This window comes from Amblyomma mixtum, chromosome 3, assembly GCF_055824585.1.
Source record: "Amblyomma mixtum isolate Tamu chromosome 3, ASM5582458v1, whole genome shotgun sequence".
In the NCBI taxonomy this organism is placed as follows: domain Eukaryota; kingdom Metazoa; phylum Arthropoda; class Arachnida; order Ixodida; family Ixodidae; genus Amblyomma; species Amblyomma mixtum.
This window is the reverse complement of record NC_143014.1, coordinates 376,068,689-376,095,097: the sequence shown is the minus strand read 5'-3', so window position 1 is coordinate 376,095,097 and position 26,409 is coordinate 376,068,689. Positions and strand designations below refer to the sequence as shown.

General features: G+C 46.1%; 1 protein-coding gene across 1 annotated transcript in view; it reads right to left on the bottom strand.

Annotated features, from left to right (window-relative positions):
* Nucleotides 1-15,564, bottom strand: part of LOC149356844 (hemicentin-1-like) — a 172,266-nt gene extending 156,702 nt beyond the window's left edge. Inside the window, exons 1-2 of the mRNA XM_089576441.1 lie at nucleotides 15,342-15,564; nucleotides 1,940-2,112 (exon numbers count right to left, since the gene is read on the bottom strand). Coding sequence (XP_089432567.1) covers nucleotides 1,940-2,112; nucleotides 15,342-15,564 — 396 coding nt within the window. The remainder of the gene's footprint in view (nucleotides 1-1,939; nucleotides 2,113-15,341) is intronic.
* Nucleotides 15,565-26,409: the final 10,845 nt, after the last annotated feature.

The window sequence follows — 26,409 nt, the reverse complement described above, 5'->3', positions numbered from 1 at the left end:
GATTAATTCATTGTAATGCTGAATTTTTCCCTAGTGCTATATCAGATTGGAGCAACTTAGCCACTAACTTACTCAATCTTTGAGTGTGATGGAACGCTTATTCTAAGCAACAGAAGTTTGCAACCAAATGAAATTCTTCACCTATTATTTGCTTTGTGTTCATGCCCGCTCTTTTGTATATCGAGCTTGGCTTTGCCCCTTTGTAATGTTTCAGGGTTTCTGTACTGTACTTTATAAGTTCTGTATTTCCCTTATTCCATTTCCAGTGTGAAGACTTTTCTTTTTTCGTGATATGAATGATGTAAACCTTTTTTTCTTCTTGAGAGAAGCCAACAGCCACAGAAACCAAGGGGCACAGGGGATTTTTTAAATTTATTTGTTTATTTGGTGGTGTTGATCAATTTAGAATATTACTGAACATGTGATCGCTTAAAGCTAATTGATTAGAAAAGCAGAAGAAAAAACAACCACTGCCGCCGGTGGGATCCGAACCCACGACCTCCGAATTACGCGTCCGGTGCTCTACCTCTGAGCTACGGCGACGGCTGTAAGATCTTCTGCTTTCGGGGGTATTTATGTTTACAAGTAACCTAACCTTGAGAGTGTTCATCAGCGCCACCCACGTTCATAAGCGGCGGACGTAGAACGTCCTGAGTTACCGCAGGTGTGACGTAGAACGTCATCGAACGGAGAGGGTGGAAGCTGCGTGAGAACCCTCTTATGCTTCCTATGGCATCAAGGCTGCCAGAACCGAGGCCCTCGCTAAGCAATTAAGCAAACAAGGAAAGGGGAATGAGGGGCTCGTTATAAATATGAGAGAAGCCAACAGCCACAGAAACCAAGGGGCACAGGGGATTTTTTAAATTTATTTGTTTATTTGGTGGTGTTGATCAATTTAGAATATTACTGAACATGTGATCGCTTAAAGCTAATTGATTAGAAAAGCAGAAGAAAAAACAACCACTGCCGCCGGTGGGATCCGAACCCACGACCTCCGAATTACGCGTCCGGTGCTCTACCTCTGAGCTACGGCGACGGCTGTAAGATCTTCTGCTTTCGGGGGTATTTATGTTTACAAGTAACCTAACCTTGAGAGTGTTCATCAGCGCCACCCACGTTCATAAGCTTTTCTAATCAATTAGCTTTAAGCGATCACATGTTCAGTAATATTCTAAATTGATCAACACCACCAAATAAACAAATAAATTTAAAAAATCCCCTGTGCCCCTTGGTTTCTGTGGCTGTTGGCTTCTCTCATATTTATAACGAGCCCCTCATTCCCCTTTCCTTGTTTGCTTAATTTTTTTCTTCTTGTTATTTACGCCACTCCTGCTAAGGTTAATGCGGGCAGTATTAAGCAAAAAATAATAAAAAAGCACCAATTATCACGTGATGTCTAGATAATATGCACACTTCACAATAATATAACTGCATATATGTGGGTGATCCAGAACGTATCGTTAGTGTGATTAGTGTCGTGAGTTGTGGCTCATTCATGTGGTGCATTTTAGAAGTGTATTTAACGCTTCCAATTCACTGCCCTGTCAGTTTCCCACTTTCACGCGTAACTTTTAGGCTTGCACATATCATAGCTATGTTATGAGACTACTTTTGGCATATCCATTCTACCGCTTGTTACGAGACGATCGCTGTCTTTGTTGCTTGCCGTTGAACGTGAGAGAGAGCGAACTTTATGGAGACGAGCTTACAGTGCACCAGAATCGCAGTCGCCAAGACCAACTGATCCGTCAGCTGGTCGAAGGCTAGCCAGGCCTACCACGTCGTACAGAAGGGCTGAACGCGAAGTACCAATTTTCCCAAAACACTTGGCTGCCGGCCTTATATCTAACTATTTTTTTCTGCTGTAGATGACTGAGCAGTTAATCGTAAGTTGATCTGAGATTGTAAAATACCTAAATTCGGAAGGCTGGTTGCTTACCTGATGACGCGACCCTTCGGCTTTGAGGGGAACGCTCTCCTTCATCCACACAACGCTGGCCTTGGGCTGTGCCGTGACCCGGCACAACAGGGAGAGCGTATCGTTGGCAACCACGTGCACGCTCTCAGCCGCGTCCGGCGCCGACGAAGGAAGCGATGTTATGTGCGGAGGCACTGCAGAAAAAAGTGCACCCTTTCAGCTGAATTCTCCAGTGCGGCCACTTTTCGCACAGCAGACGCCGCGCGCCCAATTGCTGCCCTTGTATGGACCTGAGACGCTATCAAGAGCGCACTGTTCACGCGCTACCGCTGTACTGGTGGGCACCTTCACAGTCTCCGGCTTAGTTTTTTGCACCCTTATATACGTCTAAAATCAAGAGTGTGGTAACTGCTTGACCTGTTCTTTCCTCTGCCTTCACGGGTATTCATGCAAATATCGTCACGCAACGGTCACCAAGGCTGGCTGGAAATAGATAATACAAACAAGTAGGCCTAGACACACAAAAACCCTTATAATTCGCTTCTAGTGACCCCCGTTCTTCGACAGCAATCTGACCGTACTTAGAGAATCTGCGCAAGACTCATACCATGTGCCGAGTAGAATAAAATATGAGGTACACTTAAGCTCCGCCTTTAAGGGTATGATGCGACGGCGTTAATGGGTCCAGTCAGCGGTTTCTCTTGCCCACACAGAAACGAAGCGGTTCCTCTTCAACCAAGGACGGCACCAGGATCTTCACAGCAGGGTGGGGAGTCAAGTTTTGGGGAGACGTAATCCCGCTTTTGCACTACTCCTCACAAAGATAAAAAATTATAACATGAACAAAATACAGCGTCGATAGCTTCACATACTGGCTGGCCGCCGAAGGGGTCTAATGAAGGCTGAAGGACGCGCCGAGCATTTATATAAGGGCCTGCATATTTTTGTGGTGGTGGACGCCACCTATCGGCTTCCCTTGGCGGAGTCAATGCCTTTAAAAATCACAATCATTATGTGAAAGACCACATGATATACATATCACGCCCCGATTTTAACCAAGTCGTACGATAACGCATTTCGATAACGAGCTCGGAAGGATCGTAGGGCATCGTCTCTACTGCTGTTCCACCCATTCATGCAGTCGCTGCAAGTAAAACACAAAGGCACCAAAAATTATTCGGTGCCGACAGCAGTTCCAATCTTTCTGTGCCTTGCCGCACTTACTAAAGAACGCGTACACGTCCCGGCACCGAAAGATCACACAACACCTGCATCACGGCCGCCGCAGCTCGGCGACTAAACAATGGATGAATGGATGGAAGATGGGAGCGTCCCGTTTGAAACGGGATGGTGGCAATTGCCACCATATTTGTTTTTTTAGAGCGCTGCTCTTAGGCGCCCGTTTCCGCGTTTCGCGCCGTCGCTGTCGCCGTTGTCCGTTGTAACCAGGCCAGGGTAAAAGCGCACCCTCCTCCCCTCCTTAGCAAGAAAAAAAAAGCGCCGCGCAGACGGCTCTCGCCGGCGCGCGTCGTAAAACGGGAGAGAAGGAACCCCTGGAGAGCGACTAGCCTTGTGTGTGTGGCTGCCCCGTCTCCCACTGCTCGCCGACGCGACGCGCGGGGGGACTGCCGTCGATTGTTCTAGACTGTCTGAGTCGTTTCTACGCAATGTTGACGGAGAGGGCGTAGCCTTGCGTGCGCTAAGAGATGCCCTCCACATCTTCACTCGCGAAACGGTGGCGGCGCCACGATAAAAAGTTCCAGATGTTCCTCGAAGCCACTCCCGCGGCCTTTGACCAATCAGAACGCGCGCCCAGCGCGAAAAGGAGAAGGACACCGCCCAGCCGACATTGTGTGTATGTGCACGCCTGCCTTGGCGCGAAGAACAGACAGACGTGGAGCGAGCCTATATAGCAAGTGCTTTGACCGTCCGAGCCGCTTTAAGCTTTAGTGAACAAACTGTGTTTTGTTTGTTTGCCTCTCTCTCTCTTGTGGTAGCGCGCTTTAAGTGCAATAATTCTTTTTTATCGTAATCTCCCTCAAGTGTACTTTACTGTTAGTGGAGTGTTTCTTGAAGAAGGAATATGTCTGAAAAATAAAAGGCTATCTGTAATTGTACATACATGTCTTGCTCACATTCTTTGCCTCAATATATCGAAAAGCTGACACAGCTGATGAGCTGCGCTCCAATTTCGCATCAGGAAATAACGTAACCGTCGGCACTTTTTCTTCAATTTTCTTTAACTGTGTTATAAATTTCATAAAAATTCGCCATTTTCTTCTACTACGGTTTACTACACTTCTAACCTTATGTCACCTCTGCTTTTCAGCCACCAATCTTCCAATCACTTTTTGCTAACTTCCACTGCAGATTTATTTACATGACCATTGTTGTCTCTAAACCCTAGGGCCTTAGGAAGAGTGACTGTGCCTGCATTGGCATCCGGATGGACGCCATCACATTTGAGTATGAGGTGTTTAATTGTTTTTAGAGATCTACCACACACAGCACATGTGTCGTCATCTTCGTTAATTTTTTTTAGTGGCGCGTTCTAAGACACCCTGACCTAGCTTCAAAAAGTAGGACACTGCCTCTAGAGTTATCACAGAAAAATTCTTTCCTGACCTGCCTTTTCCAGCATCGATATAGCTCTGCACTGTGCTTCTTCTCCATTGAATTAATCCAATTTTTAACTTCCGCGTTTTTAACTTCTCTTTTAATTTTCTTACTTTCTCCGCCGTCGTGTGCGGCATACTTACTGGCTAGTTTTCTAGTTCTTTTCCGCCACTGTGAGTCAACGCTGTTTCTGTATAAGTATTTAAATACCTTAGCTGGCCACCTGTTATCGCCCAATTTCCGCAGGTGTTCTACATATGGTATTCTACTCTGAGCTTCCCGTACTTCGAACGATGCCCAGCCCATATCCCCCTTTACTTCCTCGTTTGTGGTTTTGCCGTGGGCACCTAGTCCTAATCTTCCAACAGGTCTCTGATTTACTTCTAATCTCGACTGAACTTATGCCCTTAAGCACAGAACCGCACTCTCGAAAGTAATCCCATGTACCATTATTCCTTTCCAAATAGCTCTCATTACTTCACGTTTGTTGTACCACCCTAATGCCCGATGCTTAATTATCCGGGCAACTCTTCCCCCTTTTGCCCTAAGAGACTGTGCATGCTTTTTGTGTATATCTGCCCTTCGTTTAGTCATATCCCGAGATATTTGTATTCGGCCAATCTTTGTATTTCGTGGCCTTGTATTGTAAGCACCTGATCAGTTGTATCGTTGAAGATCATCACACCTGGCTTTGTTGCGCTAAAACTGATTCCTAGAGCGTACCCTTCGTCTTCACAACAATTAACCAAAGTTTGCAAATCTTACTGGCAATCTGCTAACAGCACAATATCGTTCACATGCATTAAACCCGGGAGTCGCTGCTCAACTACATTTCCGCCTAATCTGTACGACAAAGTATAACCAAGATTACTTTTTTGCAGCCTTCTTTCCATATTTATCACATAAAGTGTGAACACCTGCGTTGATGGAGGAGAACTTTGCCTTAATTCTTTGTGCACTTCCACAGTTGTACTTTTTATCCCTTCCCATGTAATTTCAACTTCATTATCTCGGTAGATTTCCCAGAAAATCAGTTACCCAGTGACCGATACTTTCATCTTTTAATTTGTTCCACAGGAGTTCGCTGTTCACGTTGTCGTATGCACCGCTTATCTCCAGAAAGGTCTCTTTTCCGCCTTAGCTATTTCTATACATTGGGTAAGCCAAAAGAGGCTATCATCTAAGCGCCTACCCCTTCAGAACCCATTCTGAAGTTCTCCGAGTATCCTATTACTTTATATCCATGACTGAATTTTTAATTTCACCGCCTGGATTGCCAGCCTGTATATAGCAGATGTTATTGTAATCAGTCGGAAGAATTTTATGTTCTTCTTATCTCCTTTCCTTATATAAATCAAATTGATTTTACTCTGTCTGCAGTTGTGCAGAATTTGCTTATTTGTTATGATTGTATACAATTTTTTTTATCAGTGCTTCTTTGCTTCTTTGGGCAAGTTCATTAATCAACTTAATTGAAATTTCTTCGATCCCTGTGGATGTGGATTCAGGAATATTTGTTTCCGCTTTTTTCAGTAAAAGACTAGTCAGTTCTAAGCTGACCTCTATTTAGCTGTCCTGTGTTGCTCCCTCCCTTGTGGTGATTACCCTATCGTTGTTCCTAAATTACGCAGCTAGAACTGACGTAATGTAGTTCACAGCGTCGTCTCTTCCTCTCTAAACATTCTTCCTCAGCATCTTGATTCTGTTCCTGCTACAAGCCCCATCGTATGGCGCTATCTATCCGTGTTCGAGAGAGGTGCAAGGAGCTGCGAATAAAGTCTAGTCGCGCCACGGGGCGCAGTGTCAGCACCTAAATATACTCTTACACCGCGGCTGTGGATTAAAATAATAGACATTTAGAATAGGGGGCCCAATTGGTTCGGGGGACAGGGGAATAGAGGGGCGCCAGTGCGCAGGTGCGGCATAATAGATACCTTTATCATAGCGTCTACCGCGCCCCGCCCCTGCGCACGCTCTCATTGGCTCCGACGTCTCGAAGGCGCTCGCACTGTTGAAGGGAACGTGGCGCCATCTGGTGCCCTGACAGTGACCTGCGCATGCGCAGTGGCGGACCGCGATGGAACGCACAAGCGAAATGCAGCGTCTGTAAAGCAGAGCTTACAATAAAACTGAATATTTTCGCAGTACAAAAATAAATTGCACACAAGTTGCAGAAACCAGAAAACACCGCCCGTCGGGACCAATGGCACACAGAAAAATGTACTGAGGGTAAAATAAAGAGCAAATGAAGAAAAAACAAAAGCCAAGGTGGCGCGGTGAACCGGCTGCATTGTTTTTGCTTCGTGCTTCACGTTTTGTTGAGCTTTCCTTCTGGCGTACAGCAGCTCAGCCACATACGTGAAAATGCTGAAAAATAAATATATGGCGTTCATTTATATTCGCATATTACGAAGTGTGTTCTCAGAACGCATCGTTATTATAGCCCTTCATTTCTGTCTGCCTATTTAATGTTGGTGTAAAGGGACGGCACTCTCAAAACGGCATAGATGTCTAATTATATGCATTAAACGTGAAGGATGACAGTAGTGAAGGATGGACTCGCAATACCTTGAACATCCACTGTAAAATGCTTCTCCAGCTTTCCCGCCTCATTGATCGCAACGCAAGTGAAGTTGCCTGCATCGCGTAATCTGAAAAGAAAGAAAAAGAGCGCATAAGCCAAGCAGCCTGTGTAAGGAAACATTTGTACACTTTCGCTTCAGGTCAGATTGACGCCTTAAAATTGAGAAAGAAATATCACTCTGAGCTTCGTTTAGCCTTCACCTGGGTTCGATCGCCGTTGGCTGCTGTCGGCATCCATTTGGCGGAGTTTCTTTTGCCAACCATACAGTTACTCCTCGGAGATTTTAGAACCGCTTGCAGCTCTTCAACATTTGTGCCCCATTCCACAGAAGCTGTACCAGCTATCCAGTAGACTGCGTATTGCAGTAGTTTATTTTTAATTGCGGGTTTGCTGAGTATAAAACCATTTGAAATTGTTACAAAGATGGCTGCAATTATGTTTTGTAAAGTCTTCTTTAATTAAATATATGAAGGCAGCCCGTGTGGTCAAAGAATATTATGTACCTTAAGCTTTGAGATACCGCTTTACTCGTCGTGCATATGTCCGAACACGCGCTATTAGCCGTACATGGTGCCTCTGGTCAACCACCGCAGACAGACGAGGGTGTGCGCAAAGTTTTTCTGTTTGTAGTTTCATTTTCTGGTCTCCAACGTGATCGCTATCACTACAGAATTAAGGGCGTGCGTGTGTCTCTTGTTTGTGATGTACCTTTTTTGGTGGCGCGATGGCCCCAACCACGGCCCCCAATCAAAGTGAGCACTCCCGGAGGCTCCAAGCCGCCGGCTACACTGCATATCCCGCGACAACCCGCTTGCTCTTCCAGAAGGATCATCGCCTTCGAGAATCGCTCTGCGTCAGTGTGAATGGACTGTCGCTACGCCCCCGTTCCCCGTGTGCTTGGTTTAACACGGTAGCACTGAAGGCCCCGTTCTTCGCAAAATCCGGCGTCGGCGTCGTGAGCGAAAAATCCTGGGCACCGCTCTGGCAGGTGGCCCCAAGAAAGCAACCTAGGAGGAAGGGGAGGCCACCTAGGTCACGTGACCTTGCGGCATCATGACAACCTGACAACGCAGGCGCGTTAATAAAATTTTACATAATAGAACCGTCTTCGAATGCCACTGCTTTTAAGTTTTCAGCATAAACATGCACGGAAATCTGCAGTGAATAAAAAGTTAAATGAAATTAGGTTAATTACTCAGGATACTATGATAACTTTTCTCACTGTTTGAATCTGTCTGACCGCACAATCTATGTACAGTAATAATGCCGCCGCGGTGGTTATGGTGCTCGGCTGCTGACCCAAAAGACGCGGGTTCGATCCCGGCCGCGGCGGCTAGAATTTCTTTGGAGGAGAAATTCTAGAGGCCCGTGTACTGTGCGATGTCAGTGCACGTTAAAGAACCCCAGGTGGTCGAAATTTCCGGAGCCCTCCACTACGGCGTCTCTCATAGCCTTAGTCGCTTTGGGACGTTAAACCCCATAAACCATAAACCATAAACCTATTTACAGTAATGAGCCTTGTGTACTATCACTATTTTTTTATCTGTATAGCCTAATTTTGTACGCGTTGCATATTGCTGTCGTTGGTTGGAAATTGTTGTGATTACAGCACTTGTTATATTCCCTTCCTTTCATACGAGGGCGTTTGACGTACCGCTGCGCCTCTACTGGTTGAAACCAACCACGAATGCTTGCCGTAGGCGCTGCTTAGAGTCTATTTAAAATCTGGCTTGAATAGCGTGGTAGCTAACAATACTTACGCAAGATTTTAACATTCATTTCAGGCCAAATCACGTGCGTTAAATCGTAGAGGAGGTTCAGAAAGAATAGATTTAGTTATTGTAGCAACATATCTGCTACGCTGTCTTTTTTTTTCAGCCATTTAAAGAAAGCCCGCGAATAACAACAAAAAAAAAACTTGGGCTGTTTGGTTTATATATCCCATGATCACACTGCCACTGATAAGACAAAGAAGGAAGGGCAGAACAGAACACTGTAGCGTTTTCCTTCCTTCTACGTACGTCCCTTCAGTCGCGCTGTAACCATGGGATGAGGCGAAAAAATAAAGGAAAAAGAATTAGTCGCGCTCTTTCGATTATTTGCAGTCGCACTGCCACTGCCAACCTTATTATTTTACAAGTGAAGCGTGGCCGCGTCAAAGGGAGCGGTCAAATGCAGGATCATCTGCATGAATGAAAGCAGTTTAGTTTTATTGTTGCCCACAAATGGATGCGTCATGTTTCCTTACCGTAACAATATTTTAGCTTGTGCTCTCTCACAAACCCGTAGACTCCGCCGCGCGCCTAATGTGTGAAACAAGGCCTATGCAGAAATATTTTTTGCTTGCGACGTGGCAGCATATTCAGTGTAGTCGTATTGCTTGTAGCACGCGTTTGCGCACAGCGACGGTTATTGGTGACAAAGGTAATGTTTGCAGTAGCAGCAATGCGAAGGCGGTAAGAGCACGTTGAGAACTGCAACAGCTGTTGCGTGTGTGTGTTCGGAATCTCTGACGACGCTCCGTCACCGCTCGGCCCCCAGAGGTGCGGCGGCAATTAGCGGTGTGTAATGTGCGGTTTTATTGCTCAAAGCCTTCTGTCCGTTCTTTTTCCTGCGTGTTTCCGTTTCTGCGTCGCATTAACCCAAATATCCCCAGCGTCGTACTTGCTGGACACCACTTTCTTGCGCAATAACTATAAAAGTTTATTTGATCATAAACTTTTGCTCGCTAGCGTAACTTAAAGGGGCTCCTAACATTTCCTGGGTGCGCGTTGCGGCATGTGCCTTCAGTTTTGTGCGTTCAGAAAGAGCCGGCCGCAAGTCTTGTCTGGAAGCAGTGAGCAGATTCGGCTGCATCGACTACAATCTGGTTCTACAAGAAAAGCAAACAAGATGTGCTCATTGTAGTGAAAATGCAACCGCATGTCATAAAAAATGTGACAATCGAAGTCGATGTCAAATGTTCCACGCTTTATCTCGCACCGTTGTCCAGTTGCTTGGTGTCGGTGACGAGAAAACTATTTCGGTTAAAAAAGGACCATTCTTAACCCTGAAGGGAAGTAAACAATTTATATCAAAATGTATTCTAATTTCTTCAATCACCTGAAGTTCAGGGTTATAGCCGATAACGCACTAACCATATCTGAAGGTCCTCAAGCAATTATTATTGGCGGACTGGCAGTTATTGGTGAATGGTAGTTTTAGACACGGATATACTGAACGCTGATGTCGCTCTAAATTTATAGCGTTCAGTGCGGTCGTTTTAAAAAGGCATAGCGCAGACGCTCTCGTGCCAGAAACAAATAAAGCCGCGTCCCGGCGGCTGTGACCAACGACAAATATACAGTAAAAAGTTTCGCGGCATTACTCCCCTCTCAAAGAAGTATCCCAAGCAGCACAGCTAGTCGGCCCAATATTGAAAATGTGTTGGGAAAAGCCGGTCCTACAAAGGACCTGAGTGAATTCAACCATTTGCAATATTGGGGCGATTACCTGCACTGCTTGGGATCGGCCAGAAACTTTGCAAGAAAAACAATAGTAGGCAAAATAAACATCTGAGAATATAAAGGCAAACACTTACTATGCAAACACAAAGCGTCCATTACCGTCCATAATACGGATTCCGATGTACAACATGCACAACTTCTGGGTGTGAACGGCGCCTCTGCGATGCTGTAACTTCATGGGTCACGACCTCAAAGTCAAGGTTTCCGACGCGACGAACAATTTGCACGGGCCGAAAGAGCGGCGGAAAAGTTTTTCTCTCATTTTGCCGCAGCGAATGGGTGTCCACAACTACACACGCTCGCGGGCATGTGTTCCATGTGGCGTTGGAGTAGACTGTAGCGCTGGGCGTCAGTGCGCTATTGGTTCGCAGTCCGAAGCCGGTCAAGCCGCCGGACTTTCTCTGCGCACTGAAGGTAGGCAGCGACGTCGAGGTTGTCTTCTTCATGACGTTCGGCAGCATTGCATCGAGCGTGGTCGTGGCCTCCCTCCCATCATCACCATCGTCAGCTTGACTACGCCCACTGCAGGGCAAAGGCCCCTCCCATGTCTCTCCAATTAACCCTGTCCTTCGCCAGCCGCGGCCAACATATTCCCGCAAATTTCTTAATCTCATCCGCCCAACTAATTTTCTGCCGCCCCCTGCTACGCTTGCCTTCTCTTAGAATCTAGTCCGTTACCATTAACGACCATCGGTCATCTTGCCTGCTTATTGCATGACCTGCCATGCCCATTTATTGATTACGACTGGGATGTCATTACCCCGCGTTTGTTCCCTGACCCTCCCTGCCCTCTTCGTATCTCTTAACATTACACCTCTCGTTATCCTTTCCATAGCTCGCTGCGTTGTCTTTTTGCTACCGTCCACGTTTCTGCCCCATAGTGCAGTACCAGTGAGATAAACGGTTGATATATTCTTCTGCCTAGAGGGGTAATGGGTAATTTCCATTCGTGATCCGAGAGTACATGTGAAATGGGCTTCACCCCGTTGTAATTCTTCGTTACTTCACTCTTCTGATTACGATCTGCAGTCGCTACTTGTCCTAATTATACCACTTCCAGCGCCTCGCTAACAATCGTAAATTGCAGTCGCCTACCGAGACTGTTGAACGTTACTTAGTTTTCGGCGTGTAAAATTTAAGCCCACCGTTCTTCTTTGTTCGTCTTAGTGATTGTTCATGCTTTGTAATGCATCCACTGAGTGACTTAGCGGCGCAATGTGATAGACAAATAGCTGAATATTAAAGTATTCTCCATTAACTGTTATCTTCAGCTGTTCCCAAACCAGTTCTCTGCATGCCTGCTGTAAACAGGCGGTGAATAGCACTCGAGAGATCGTGTCTTCCTGCTGACACCCTTTCTTAATGGAATAACTCAATAAACTTCTCAAAACAACGCCTCTAAAAGCAAAAACAAAACAGCTTGTTTGTCAACTAGCCTGTTAAATAACCTTTAAAAAAGCATTTCGTGCTCGGATATTCATTGCAACGCCCGAAGCTTGCGTAAATACTAAGACGGCAACATGACTCTGGCAGGTGGTGTCCAGAGAGCAACCTGGGAGGCAGGCGGGCCACCTAGGTCACGTGACCTTGCGTCGTCATCCCAACCCGCCCACCGAATAGTAAGCAAACTGCCGGCCATAGAACGTGGCACATGATTGGTCGCTCGGGAAGATCAACCTGGGCCGTAAAGGACACACCGCTGGGAACACCTTCCACCCCAGGGCAGTGGCGCATCGCTTTAACCGCTGCACCACTGCGCTGGGAGTGGTATGAGGACTCGGAGGGACCTGTGACACAAAGTCATAGAATGACATTGTGCATATCTGGGAATTAACCCACTAGGCTATCGCGTCATATTCTAAAGGCGGAGCTTAAGAGTCCCCTCCAATTTTTCCCTCCACTTCCTACTCAGCTGATTACTGTCCCTGACAGACTAGCAGTCATGGCGGTGTAGCCGTTTACATGTCATCAGACATTAGCCATAGGCGTAATTATGACATTCAGTTAGTTAATTAAAAGAGGTCGAAATGGAATGGCCGGTTAGTCTGATCGTACGTTGGTCAGCGGTACTTCGTCCGCTCGTCCGGTGACACGTTGCCGGTTGGGGCAGCAACTCCAAACTTCTTGACCAAAAAAACTGATTTATTGAAGACTGGAGCAAAACAAGAACTTGGAGAAAAAGGCGGGCTAAAAAAGGCTGTTAAAAAAAAAAGGCTGCAGAAAAGCGGCCGAGACTGGGACTCGGCGCGCTCGTCCGGCTCTTTGTTTGCAGCGGTTTTTATCCCCTCAATAATTGGGCGGAGCTTTAATAAACCGGCTCTCGCCCAATTCCAACCAATACTGCTGCAGTGGCACTGCGCATACAAGTAGGCGGAGCCCAGTGCACGCCAGAGCCCGACTCTGGAGGCGCCACTGCTTAGCTAGACAGTCGGGGGTTTAAGGAGTCGTCGACCTTATTGTCCCCCACCCCCACTTCTATGTTTGTCAAGGGATCCTTTCAAGGGGTCGTCGGCCCCTTGGTCCCCGACAAGGCGGTCGCGGTCTTTCCCGCAGCCTTGGACGGCATCCGAAGCGCGCGACCCGCTGTCGCCATTCCTAACCCCTCCCGACTTCAAACGGACACGGTAGGGGGGGAATTAGCCTACGGGCGCCGTAGGCTTCTGCCTTAACACCTCCCCACCAAGAATGTTGGGTGGACGCTCGCCGTACACACAACATACCAAAGCGCTCAAAAGTACCAATGACCCGGCCGTGAACAGCAAAAAAAAAAACCCCGACAGCACACACAAAAAAAAACGGATCTCAACTGAGCACTGTACGAACAATATAAAAAAAGGAGCGCTTCTGCGTCCTACTAACAACTGCAAAAAAAGCATGTTCAAGACCACGTGATGCATGCATCAACACTCACACTCCTTAACTTCTTTTCACAAGCAACCACAGCAGTCGAAACACTCGTAGCATAGGAGTCCAACATCAATGCACTTGAGTTCACAGTCCACAAGCTACACACACGCGGGTTGGGCCACCGTCCCGTACGTTCCTTGGCCCGCGATGTCTGAACCATCTACCCAGCAACAGGCGGCAGGTGTACCTGCTGACTTTTTTTTCTCTCTTCCTTTTTTTTTCTTACACGCGAATCGCTGTTTAGTTTTCTTTTCAGAAAAGTGTCCCCCACAAGGCATATCATGCGCAAGAGTCAGCACTTCTTTCCGACGACTCAGTGGGAGCATGAGCTGCCGACACTGTCTGCGATCCAACCCTTCCTGGTGAAAGAGTAGTCCTCCTTCTATTACCATGTTATGCGTTCTGGCCTGCGCCTGTGACCAAGCCTCTGCCAGAGAGGCGTCTCCTCTTTGTTCACTGGCGAACACAGGGTCCGCCGTGCTCTGCTCTCGCTGCGGCGGTGCGAGCTGCGTACTTTCTGATACCACACTCTCCTCAATGCTCTCGCTTGGTTCAAATTCTAACTCTCGCGTTGCGTTTTGGTTGTGGTTGGCGCTCTCGGTTTCCGCTCGTATTATCCTAACCGCGAGATCAGTGGCCTCACGTTTCTCTCTTTCGAGTGCCTTAAAAACGTCCGGGGTCTGTAGGGCATCAGCCTCTCTAGCTAGCTCGTCCGTAACCGCGCATAACGTCACTAGTTGCGGACTTGCGCCACCATCTTCCGTGGGCAAACTCAGTGGAATGTAAAAGAGCTCGGCTGTTACCGTGTGCCCAAACGCGCCCCGTAAGCGAACCGTCCCACTTCCCTGCTTCCGGACTTCTTCAGGCACCAGCTTCCGTCTCAACACGGGGATCTCTGCTCCTGAATCTAGACATGCTTTGAATGGTTGTTCCCCGCACAAAAGGCCAACCCAGGTTAGCCGTGATCCCGGCGCCAACCCGCTCGCCACCACCTCAGCCTGCGTTGCGAATTCAACCACGGCTCTCGCTGTCAACTTCAGGTCCTGCTCGTTACGACCTATCTCATTACCAGAAACTACTTTCGGCCTGGTCTGTGGACAGTTCCACTGGACATGACCGAGTCTGCCACATCCATAGCACTTTGGCGGTTCCCCGTGCTCTTCCGTGAACCGATTTCCTCGATTCCGTGTCTCTCGCGGCATCGCCTCATTCCTTTTCAGCCCCTCAGCAGCCCTTTGACGGCGTCCACGCCTGCTGTCTTCGTATTGTTCGGCAAGTTGTGCAAGTTCTTTCGGTTTTAATCATTTATCTGCCTCCTGTTGGAGGACGTACTCGCGGATTTCCTCCGGCATAATCTGCTTAGCGCGATCTGCCACCATCAAAGCACGAACGTCCTCTAAAGTTTTCACCTTTCTACTTCGCAGGTAGTAGTCCAGCGTTACGTCCAATTTAGTGACAAATTGGCCCCAGCTTTCTGCCTCCTTTCTACAAGCGTAAAACCTACGTTTATATTCTTCAGCTGTCAATCTCAGCTCCGCGAGCACTAGCTCCCGAATTTCCTCAAAACTCATCACTGTGTCGACCGACTGGTTAGCCACGAGTGCCCGAGTTTTTTCATTGAGAAAGGGCATTATTATTGACCCCGCGACATCAGTCGGGATCTCGCAGGTCCTTATCACATTTTCGGCGCTTTTAAACCAGGCGGGAATGAGGTCGTCCGACTGTGGCATTGGCGCGAGAACTGCCCTCAGATCATCTGCGTGCCGACCCAATCTTTCCCTTCGGCTGCCATTTCCCGGGATGGCCCGACCTCTCTGAATCAGCGTCTCAAGCTGGATTTTTAGTCTAGCTTCAATCTCGAGCTCCTGCTCCCTCAAGCGCGTGTTGCCCTGGCCATTCTCACGCGCCGATGGGTTACTACTGCTCTGCCCATCCATAGTCGTTACATTCTCCGACTCCTCCGCGTCAGAGTCCACATCACTAGTGTTTTGGTCGCCCGCACGCAGCTTCTGTGCTCGGGTAGTGATTGACATCGCGTTCCCGGAGAAAACGGGGAAGGGCCCACCTGTGTTCCGCAGACTTCTCGCTCGCGTTGCGTTGCGGCTGGACCCGTGCCTCAGTCTTTCCGCTCTCCACGTCCAGCTGGTGGCAGAATGGTGGGAGTCCCACCGGTGCTCACAGGGGGCCCGTCACGTCTCCCAGTCCGATGAAGTCGGCCGCCGCTGGTGCCGCCGAAGGCGCAGCACTTCGCTCCGCCGGTCTCCTTTCGCTCGCTCCTTGGCGCTGTCGTGAAGTCTTGGCTCCGGGCCCCTCGCAAGGGTATCGCCTCACTTGGACCTTGGTCCACGAGACTCTTCACCAAGGTATTGCCCCGTCAGGCTTCCGGAAGGTAATGCCTCCAACCGCTCGCAGAAAGCCGCTCGGACTATCCTGGTCACGGCACCAGTTAATTAAAAGAGGTCGAAATGGAATGGCCGGTTAGTCTGATCGTACGTTCGTCAGCGGTACTTCGTCCGCTCGTCCGGTGACACGTTGCCGGTTGGGGCAGCAACTCCAAACTTCTTGACCAAAAAAACTGATTTATTGAAGACTGGAGCAAAACAAGAACTTGGAGAAAAAGGCGGGCTAAAAAAGGCTGTTAAAAAAAAAGGCTGCAGAAAAGCGGCCGAGACTGGGACTCGGCGCGCTCGTCCCGCTCTTTGTTTGCAGCGGTTTTTATCCCCTCAATAATTGGGCGGAGCTTTAATAAACCGGCTCTCGCCCAATTCCAACCAATACTGCTGCAGTGGCAATGCGCATACAAGTAGGCGCAGCCCAGTGCACGCCAGAGCCCGACTCTGGAGGCGCCACTGCTTAGCTAGACAGTCGGGGGTTTAAGGAGTCGTCGACCTTATTGTCCCCCACCCCCACTTCTATGTTTGTCAAGGGATCCTTTCAAGGGGTCGTCGGCCCCTTGGTCCCCGACAAGGCGGTCGCGGTCTTTCCCGCAGCCTTGGACGGCATCCGAAGCGCGCGACCCGCTGTCGCCATTCCTAACCCCTCCCGACTTCAAACGGACACGGTAGGGGGGGAATTAGCCTACGGGCGCCGTAGGCTTCTGCCTTAACACAGTTCAATGTACCCCCTTTGTCAAAAGTAACCGGGCACAGGTGCTTTGTTTCTTAGCCACGTAGCGAAGCACTCATGGCAGCCCTTAAGCTATGAATCTGTAAAGAGTAAGGTGAGCCCTTGTCCTCAAGTTCTGACACCTTTCGGTCCTAAAGGGTACCATAAATGCTCCGTTATGCGGTTGAGAAGCAAAAACCTGCTGCTCGATTACATTTCACAAAGAGGGCACCCACCAACCTGTGAATCTCTTAGAGTAGAATTCACACCTCAATTTCTTCACGTTGATTACCGGAACTTTTGTTGTGTGTGTCTGGGGTATACGATCACCGTCTTCATTCTACACTCACTTTTTATCCGCTCTAAAATGATCCCTTGAGAACTTAACACTTCAAGGCTAGAATGTAGTTATTATCAGGCTATGTTAACATTTGCCTCCTTGATGAAGCTTCGCCTACTTTGTTCCTTTAGAGTAACTGCTTTCACAGTTTCTATACTGACTGGTTCGTGAGCCGCCCAGCTCGCTGCTATAACATAAACGACGGCGCACTGCTAGAACCAGCACTAACATGAAGTCACGAACAGAGGCAGCTATCCTTAACGAAGACATAACTATTTTCGTTTGGTCCAACCCACAGCCACAATCGCTCTTCATTTGAACCTTAGATCACATACTGAAGAAGGATGAATTCTTGGAATGCGAGGCTAGAACTGACTGGTCTGCAGTCTTTGAATATAGTCATTTTCAAATAGCACAATCGCACTTCTCAGAAATTTTGTCTCCATGTATTCATTCGCATACTGAAAAAAATACAAGATCCTTGTCTTTCCTCAGATTCCTTGGTTGAGTGTGAGCTTAGGATAAACGCGTGAACGAGATAACCTGTAGAGAAAACTAAAGCTGTGTGCACGATGCAAGAAGTTGTGCGACGCCCTGAACAGCAAAACATAGAAAGCTAAGAAGTATTACTATGAGCGCAAACTTGGTCAGTCTGACAGCAACTCAGTACAACGGTGGCAAGACTTAAATTCCTTTTTGAAAAGAAACGATCTCTTCTCCGTCATCGATACTATCACAAACAGTGACATTACATATGATCGGCTATAGAAGTAGCCAGGGCCTTCCCTGACGCCTTTCATCCGGACAAACCCCTGTTATAATTGCTCAATGTCATTGAACGTTTTGCATATTTCGTTTTTTTCTTTTTTGCTTACAATACCGCATGAAGTTCTTGATGTCCTTCGCGTATTGAAAGCAACCAATGCAGGGCTTGGTAACCATTATCGTAGTAACATAAAACTAGTTGCACACCTCCTATCTGATGTCTCGTCTTACAATATTTGATGTTTCAGACCGGAATTTGATGTCCTTCGCGTATTGAAAGTAACCAATGCAGCGCTTGGTAACCATTATCGTAGTAACATAAAACTAGTTGCACACCTCCTATCCGATGTCTCGTCTTACAATATTTGATGTTTCAGACCGGAATTTTTTGGCGGAATTGCAACGGCCAAAGGTAACTCCAGTTTTTAAGAAATGCGATCGTTTTTCACCAACAAATTACCACCCAAAATGTATTGTGCTATTTTTCAGTGAAGTCATTGAAACGTGATTTCCTACACGTTTAAAAAAATCATCTGACCGAATTATCTGAATTACTACTGAATTATTGTCTGAATCATTCTCTGAATTCGCCAAGATTCTGCAGTGATAGCAGGTTGTTGCTTTGCTCTTTCACCGAAAACGTTCAACCAGAAGGTCTCCAGTACTCTGTTTATTCGCTTTGCAATTTCTGCCACCGCAGTTTCTGAACACGTTTGCGATGAAGAAAGCGGACAAGTTTACTACTGGCTCCTCAGTCGTGGAGTGGACAACGAATAACTTGGGAAAGGTTTACGCCGACTTTTTTCGTGTCATTTTTATGACTTTTTTGTTTCTTGCGAAGATTTCGAAATGGTAACTGTTCGTGCGAATCAGTACTTATTTTCTGCTTGCTACAGGCCTCCCAATGGAAATCTTCCTCGGTTCTTTTATTTTTATGAGCAGCTGCTGTCTTTTACTGCAGAAACTAGCAATTACTTGGTGCCCGTTGGTGATTTTAATGTCGTCATGTTGACTGCTTCTGTGCCGTAAAAGTCTGTAAAAATAATTTAGCTTGAAATGGGTATGGAAATTTAATCTGTACGCCAACGGGGATTACAACTGAGAGTGCAACTTGTTGGACTTACTCATCACAAAGGCTGACACCGAAAATGTTACGGCCGGGGTAATGTCTCATGAACTTAGTGGCCACCTTCCAATATTTTTCGTATTAACAAACACTACTTTAGGAAGAAAAGAAAACACCAGTATACTTTTTTAAATATTACACATCTAGAAAGCTTCAGAAAAGAATTACTAGGGTGCGACCTTAAAAAAAAATTAGAAATAGATAATGGTTAAATCTCATAAAACAAGCTCATTGATGAAGTCTGTCGGATATACAACAGCCATTTTCCTGAAAAAAATTCAGACTCGGTAAAAAATACGGCATTAGTGGATAACTCCTGAATTGCTGGAATGAATTGGCTAAGAAAATGCGGTCTCTCACAAGTTCATCAAGACTAAGGATCCAGATACATTAAAGAAATAGAAGTTTAGCGATAAGCAAATTAAAGAACTAAAATTGCATAGGAGGTCCTCTTTTCATGCAGAATTTGAATGTTGTTAGAAAATATCTGACCTCTTATGGAAAAAACCAAATGATATCTTAAATATGTGTTGTGTTGGGTCTAATGGCGCATAAGCGGTTAACGCTATCATGCGCCAAAGTCATGGTAGAAAAACATTGTTTTATATAAAATTTTATGCAAAAGTGTAAGTCAACGGTAGTGTAATGGGCCTAAAAAGTTATTTCGAGCAACCTAGTGAAAATATAAGACAAGATTTTAGAAGTGACGTATGGTAAAAGCTTTAAAGAAAGTCAGGTAACCTCTGCAACCATCCTTGGCGGCGCAAGTATGTCGAGGCTCCCAACAAATCGAATAAAGACCTCAGCCTTATTCTCAGGGCGAGAGAGTGGCTGAGGTGTGGTTCAAAAAATCTGCTTGTTGTAAAAAACTTATCATTATTATTGCATCTACAATTTGTCTGAAACATCTGCTATGTTTAAAAACTTAAAAACCTGTGAAATGTCAACAAGTGCATGTTCACCTACGAGCAAAGTTGGGTAGAATAGTTTGTCTTCATTATAAAAAACTGTAAAATGCTTCTTCCTCAGTCTTTCTAGTTTTCTGCATGAGAATAAAATATGGTTTATTTTTAGCTCTTCTTGGCATAGTTCACATTGTGGCTTGTCTTGTTTTGTTAGTAGCAAATTATGTGTGAGGTACGCGTGCCCTATACGAAGATGACAGATAACCACTTCTTTGAAACGTTCTTGGTGGGTGCAGGACTGCCACTCACCTAAAACTGGCTTTACTAAGTGGAGTTTATTATTTACCTCATTGTTCCAAGATGACTGCCATTCTTCTCTTAATTTATGCTGTATTAAGTTCAAGCAATCCATAAAGGGCATATTTACTTTATTTTTTTTACACGAGCTTGAGCAGCACAGAAGTGTGCTCTTTCGATTCCTTTTATTCTGACGTGACTCGGGACCCAGCAGAGTTTAATGTTCTCTCCTTGACCTGTGGTTATTACTATGTTATGTACGATGTCACCAAGTAGTGGAGTGATTGCGTATCTAGAGTGGAGAGCAGTAGGTAAACTTAGTGAGTCTGTGTAAATAATACTGTTTGTGAGCTTCTTGTTTACTACTTGCTGAGTGGCTACACAGACGACGTACGGGGTACCCAAAAGAAACCGAACTAATTTTTTGAATCGGCAGAGCTTCTGCGGTACCGCGTTTTGCCACTAGGAGCGCATAGAACGAACATTCCAGAGCCAGTAAGCCGAGTGCCGTCGCTAAAGGAGGTCAGACTAGTTTAGGCAGGGTTTTTGAGTGACGACTGTTTTGTGTGAGTGTCGTTTTTGCAATGGCTGATTTTCGTGAACAGCGTGCGCCGGTGAAATTCTGATTTTTTCTCAGAAAAAGGGGAACGGAAACTCTTGAAATATTCAGAAAGACGTTCAAGGACGATGCTATGGGGACAACTCAAGTGTTCCTGAATCAAAACCTGACTCAAAGCAACAATCGTGCCAATGGAAAACTTCAAATTCACCTCGCCTCAAGAAAGCTCGTCAGGTGAAACCAAACCTCAAAAGAAATCTGATTTGTTTTTTCGACGTGAGAGGAGTCTCCCATTCAGAATTTGTTCCGCAGGGTCAGACAGTTAACCAGAGTTTCTACTTGGATGTTTTGAAAAGATTGGGCAACAGTGTGCGGTGAAAGCGGCCTGATTTGTGGCAGACAGTTGACTGGTTTTTCCACCATGGAAAAGCCCCTGCTCACACTGCCCTGTCTCTACGACAATTTGGACCAAAAATGGCATGACCTCTGTTCCTCAACCCTCATACTCACCCGACCGTGCCTGGTGCTACTTTCTTTGTTTCCTAGAATGAAAAGACAGGTGAATGGAAAGCGTTTCGCTGATGTTGCTGAGGTGAAGAAAAAAACGACGGAGGGACTGCCAAGCATCACAAAAAATGAATTTAAACAATGTTTTGAAAAATGGAATGAAAGATTCGACAAACGCATCATTGCAAGCGGAGAGTACTTTGAAGGAGATTGAAGGTCTGCGCTTAAAATGTGAACAAATAAGTTCAAACAAAAATAAGTTCGGTTTCTTTTGGGCACCCCCTCGTAACATTCGGCAGTGAAGATTGATGCACATTGCGGAAGCCTTACTATTGGATTCCATTTACCTTGTACCCCTGCGCTTTCGACGCAAACATTTGTTTTTAAGCAATCTGCATAAAAAGGTGTAAAAGTAATGTATTTTTCCTCGAGTCCAAAAAATCTTGTATTATATGCTGCTGTGTGGTTGGTTTTTTACGGATCTTTGTAAGAGTGAAATCGCAGATTGAAGGAAAAAGGTACCATGGCTATAATGGAGCTCGTCTTGGAGCAGTGCCAAGTAGTGTGTCTAGTATGCCGCGGTTTTCGCAGATCTCATCGAAACGCAAGAGCAGTGGCCTAGTGGTCTGCGGTTTGTTATTAAATAGTGTTCTTGATGGGCACTTTGTGACTATTTGGTGACAGATGTGTTTAGGTAGCGAACGCATTTTTAAAATGTATGAACACGTGAGCATCGTTCTGTCTGCAAGTGATGGTCTGTTAATTTGAACATAAAGACTATTTATGGGTGAAGTCCTGTATGCACCAGTAGAAAGTCACAAACATAAATTGTGTACCGGATCCAGCCGTTTCAGGTATGATGGTCTCGCTGACCCATATACTATACATCCATAATCCAGGGAAGAGCGCACTACAGAGCGATAAATTTGTCAAAGACATGACCTACCAGAACCCCAGTGCTTTCGGGAGAGTACTTAAAGTATATTAAGGGATCGGGAGGCTTTTTTCTTCAATGCATTTATGTGATACAGGAAAGTAAGTTTTCTGTCAAATGCTATGCCTAGAAATTTATGTTCATTTTTTACGGGTAACTCTATTTCGTTCAAGTGTAGGGTGGGATCTGCCTGTAAACCTCGTTTGAGTGAGAACAAAATGGCCACTGTGTTCTGTGGAGAAAAACGGAAACCATTCCTGTCCGCCCATGTTGCCAGTTTATTTATTGTTAGCTGCATTTGCCTGTCGCATTTTGACATGTTGGAGGATGTGCAAGCTATCCGTAGGTCGTCTACATAGATGGAATACATGACTGACCTTCGGGATATTTTAATTAAAGAGTTCACTTTTAGAATAAAGAGCGTGGTGCTTAAAATACACCCCTGCGGTGCCCCATTATCATGGATGAAATTCTTCGAGAAGGTTGAACCCAGGCGTACATGGAATGAACAGTGGGATAAGAAGCCTTTTAGACAGTTCAACATTCTGCCTCGGACGCCAAGTTCAGCTAGGCCTTGACGAATCCCGAACCTTCATGCTATGTCATATGCATTCTCTAAATCGAAAAATGCAGCAAGACTGTGTTGTTTATGAACAAAAGCTTCTCGGATAGTATTTTCAAGACAAACTAGGTGATCTGTACTAGAGCATTCCTTTTTAAAACCTCACTGATGGCTGTCAAGAAGTTCACAGGATTGAAGGACAAAAGTTAATGAAATATTAAGGACACTTTCAAAGGATTTCGCGAGGCATCTGGTCAGGGCTACGGATCTATAACCGCTAGGAGAGGTGGGAGGTTTCCCAGGTTTAAGAAATGGTGTAATATTGGCTTTTCTCGAAGCCTCGGGTATTTTCCCCGATACCCAGATTTTGTTAATCTTAAGAGTACCTCTACGGCAGGCTGGGAAAGATTTGCAAGCACTGCATAGTGTATATAGTCGGGCCCTGGAGCAGTTTTTTTACCGGCAGATAGTGCTCTATTGGTTTCTTGGAGGATAATTAGACTACTGTATTTTTCATTTGCAACTCCACTTGTTGGAAGCCTCTGTTTTTCAGCTATGTTTAGGTATTTTGAAAATGACTGGCTATAGTGTGAAGAACCTGAAACCGCGGCGAAGTGCTGCCCTAAGATATCTGCTCGTTCCCCTATGCTAGTTTGTGTACCAGATGGTGTTAAAAGGGGGATCGTGAAGGGTGAGTAACTGCCGCTTAGTTTTCGCATCTGCTCCCACATTTGTTTTGATGTGGTTGAGCTGTTTATAGAAGAGGCATAAGCTTGGCACGATGTTTTCTCGGCCTTCCGCTGAGCAGACCGCGCTTGTGCTCTTGCCTTTTTGAAAATAATAAGGTTCTCATGTGTTGAATATCTGCAAAACACTCCCCAGGCTTTATTCTGTTCTTTTCTCGCCTCTTTTCATACTTTTGTGTACCACAATTTGTGGTTCTGGCGCACCACTCCTGTGAATTTTGGAATTGACACATGTGCAGCAGAAAGGATGCATGTTGCGAACCTTTCATTTATCTCATCTATGGTATGATTTTCTGAAATTATATCGACCAAAGTGGCCTTCTTTCGAAACATTTCCCAGTCAGCTAAATTTAGCTTCCAACGCCGTGGTTTCGTGGGAAAGACTGTTTGCGAGGATGAGATACTTATTATGACAGGGAGATGATCGCTTCCATAGGGAGCATCTAAAACACGCCATTTAAAATCGCTGAAAACAGACGGTGAACTGAAAGGCAGACCTAAAACACTCATTTTCCCCGAGGTTGGAGAGCAGTGAGAGAACTCGGTTTACCCGAGTTCAGCAAACAGACGTTATTGCATAGAAAAAATTGCTCTATAAGATGGCCTCCAGCGTCAGTTTTCTCACTTCCCCGAAAACATGAATGTACATAAAAATCTCCAACTACCAGGTATGGCTCTGGTAGCTGCTCTAAAAGAACCTCTAAGTCTAAGTCTAAGCTGTGGATCTATATATAGAGAGCACACTGCAATGGTTTTGTATGTCAGCAGAGTGGCTGCGACAACTTCTAGTCTTCTTTTTAGTTTAAGCTCACGAGCCGGTACACCGTTTTTCGCTATGATGGCTACGCCTCTGGACAGCCTGCTCACTTGCTTTCTCTTCTAGACATAAGGCGACAGGAGCATCTGCTCCTAGTATGTCTTTTATATCACCGTAGTTTTTTAGAAGTCCTCTACAGTTCCATTGTATTACGAAAGCCATCTTAATTTTGTGTTTCTATCAAGTGAAAAACTAGATCAAGTTGTTTATGGCCCCGTGTCTCGGGGCCTGTCTTTTTTGACCAATCCAGGGAGCTCCGCCGACCGTCCGACGTGGACGTCACGGGGCTGCCCTGGGTCGTGTTCATCGACTCTGCGGAGACGCTGGACAACCGTTCAGAGGGCACGTTCACGTTCGAGTTTTACCTCTACCTGTGGGAAGAGGTCTTGAGGCCCGCGGACCCGGGGGTCTGCATTGCCTCCTTTGGGGTTGGCGGAGTAGCGCTAGCTACTCCGCACGGGGGCGCGGATGGCCCCGCCACAGGCTCACTGCGTGTGGCCTCGACAGGAGCCGAAGCCTGGTGTGATGTGCCGCGCCCACGCACCACATCGGCGAAGTTTATTTCTGCACTGAAGGAGAATCTGTTTCAGTATATCGCCTTCTTGCTTCCTTGATAGAAATGTTTTCAGTAGTCTTGAGAGTAATTTTTCTTTTTCTTTCTTCCAAGAAGGACAAGCCCTGGAGTAGACAGCATGGTCTCCTACACAGTTTGCGCACCGCGGGGCAGCAGCACATTCTTCAGATTGGTGGTCCTTCGAAGAATATTTTGCGCAAGTTTTGTGGCCGCGACAACTCCGTGAGCAGTGACCGAAACTCTGGCAATTGAAACATCTGCGTGGGTTGGGTATGCACGGTCTTACATTTATTTTCAGGTATCCGACTTCAATGCTTTCAGGCAGTATGCTGGTGTTGAAAGTGAGGATGAGGTTTTTTGTGTATTTCTTTGTTATTCTTTGTGATCCTTATTCACTGAACGCTAATGACATCTTGGTCGGTAAGGCTTTCAAGAATTCCTTTTTCAGAGAGGTGGACAAAGTCTATTTCAGATATTAAGCCTCGGAGAGTGCTTAGAGATCGATGTGAAGTAACGGAGACGGGAATCTCTCCTATGGACACGAGGTTTGGGAGTTTAGAGTACTGGACGGTGTCATGCATTTCGAGCAGTAAGTCACCGCTGGCCATTTTTGATACCTTGTACCCAAGGCACAAGGTATCTGTCAAGCACTTTGCTCAATCTTGCTTGTTTTTCTTCGGCATTGCTATGTACAACATGGAATTTCGGGAAAGTTATCTTTCTTTTCTGAAAAAAAGTCGGCTGCATCGTTCCGCCTTCTTTTCAGAGACCGATCAGGTTTAAGCACGGGGGTGAGCCATAAAAAATTGTGTGGTGTGTTGCCTCCGCAGAGGGGCCTTAAAGGTCCAAACGCTCGGCATCAGCTCAACCACCAGGATCCCCTTTTCCCCGGACACGGCGATGCCACGCACGGCTAAGCGCGGATGCTGGGGTCCGTGATGGCGCATTGCTCACCATCATCCCCCTGCGGCGATGTTCGGCGGATGCTCGGGAACCCGTGGTGTCGCCACTCACCAACGTCTGAATGCTGCAGACGCCCCCATGCGGGGTTGATATCGTAAATAGTCGCAAATGAGTTCTATGAGTGTCAACTCCACCACTTAGAGCAAACGAACGGTCGGGAGTGTCCTTGCAAATACGTTTAACGATTACATTGTAAGCTTTTCTCATGGTAGTGAGTCGTCTAATATTAGTGAATTTAGGCCAAACAGAAATTCATTTTAACTCTTCCTTCACTCTATTACGGTAGATGAGGTGATATCAGTTTTCCTTTCATTAAAGAATAGCTCAAGTTGGAATGCAGAAGGTATGCAGGTTCGCCCTATGAAGTATGTGCTTGATATCATTTCTCCGTATATTACCTATATTTTTAAGATCTCTTTCTCAAGCGCTATTTTTTGTAAACGGATGCAAACAGCCAGAGTTTCAGTATTATTAAAAAAGGTGACGTTAATGAAATTAAAAATTAAAAACCCATTTCTATATTGCCTGCTTTTTCGAAAGGGCTAGAAAAACTAATACTAATGCAGGTTTCAAAGTTTTTGACAGGCGCAACCTCATTTCTCCAGCGAAGTCTGGATTTAGAAACAACGGGCTACAGATTTAGCGCTACTCCATCAAAACAGTTATTTAATCACAACC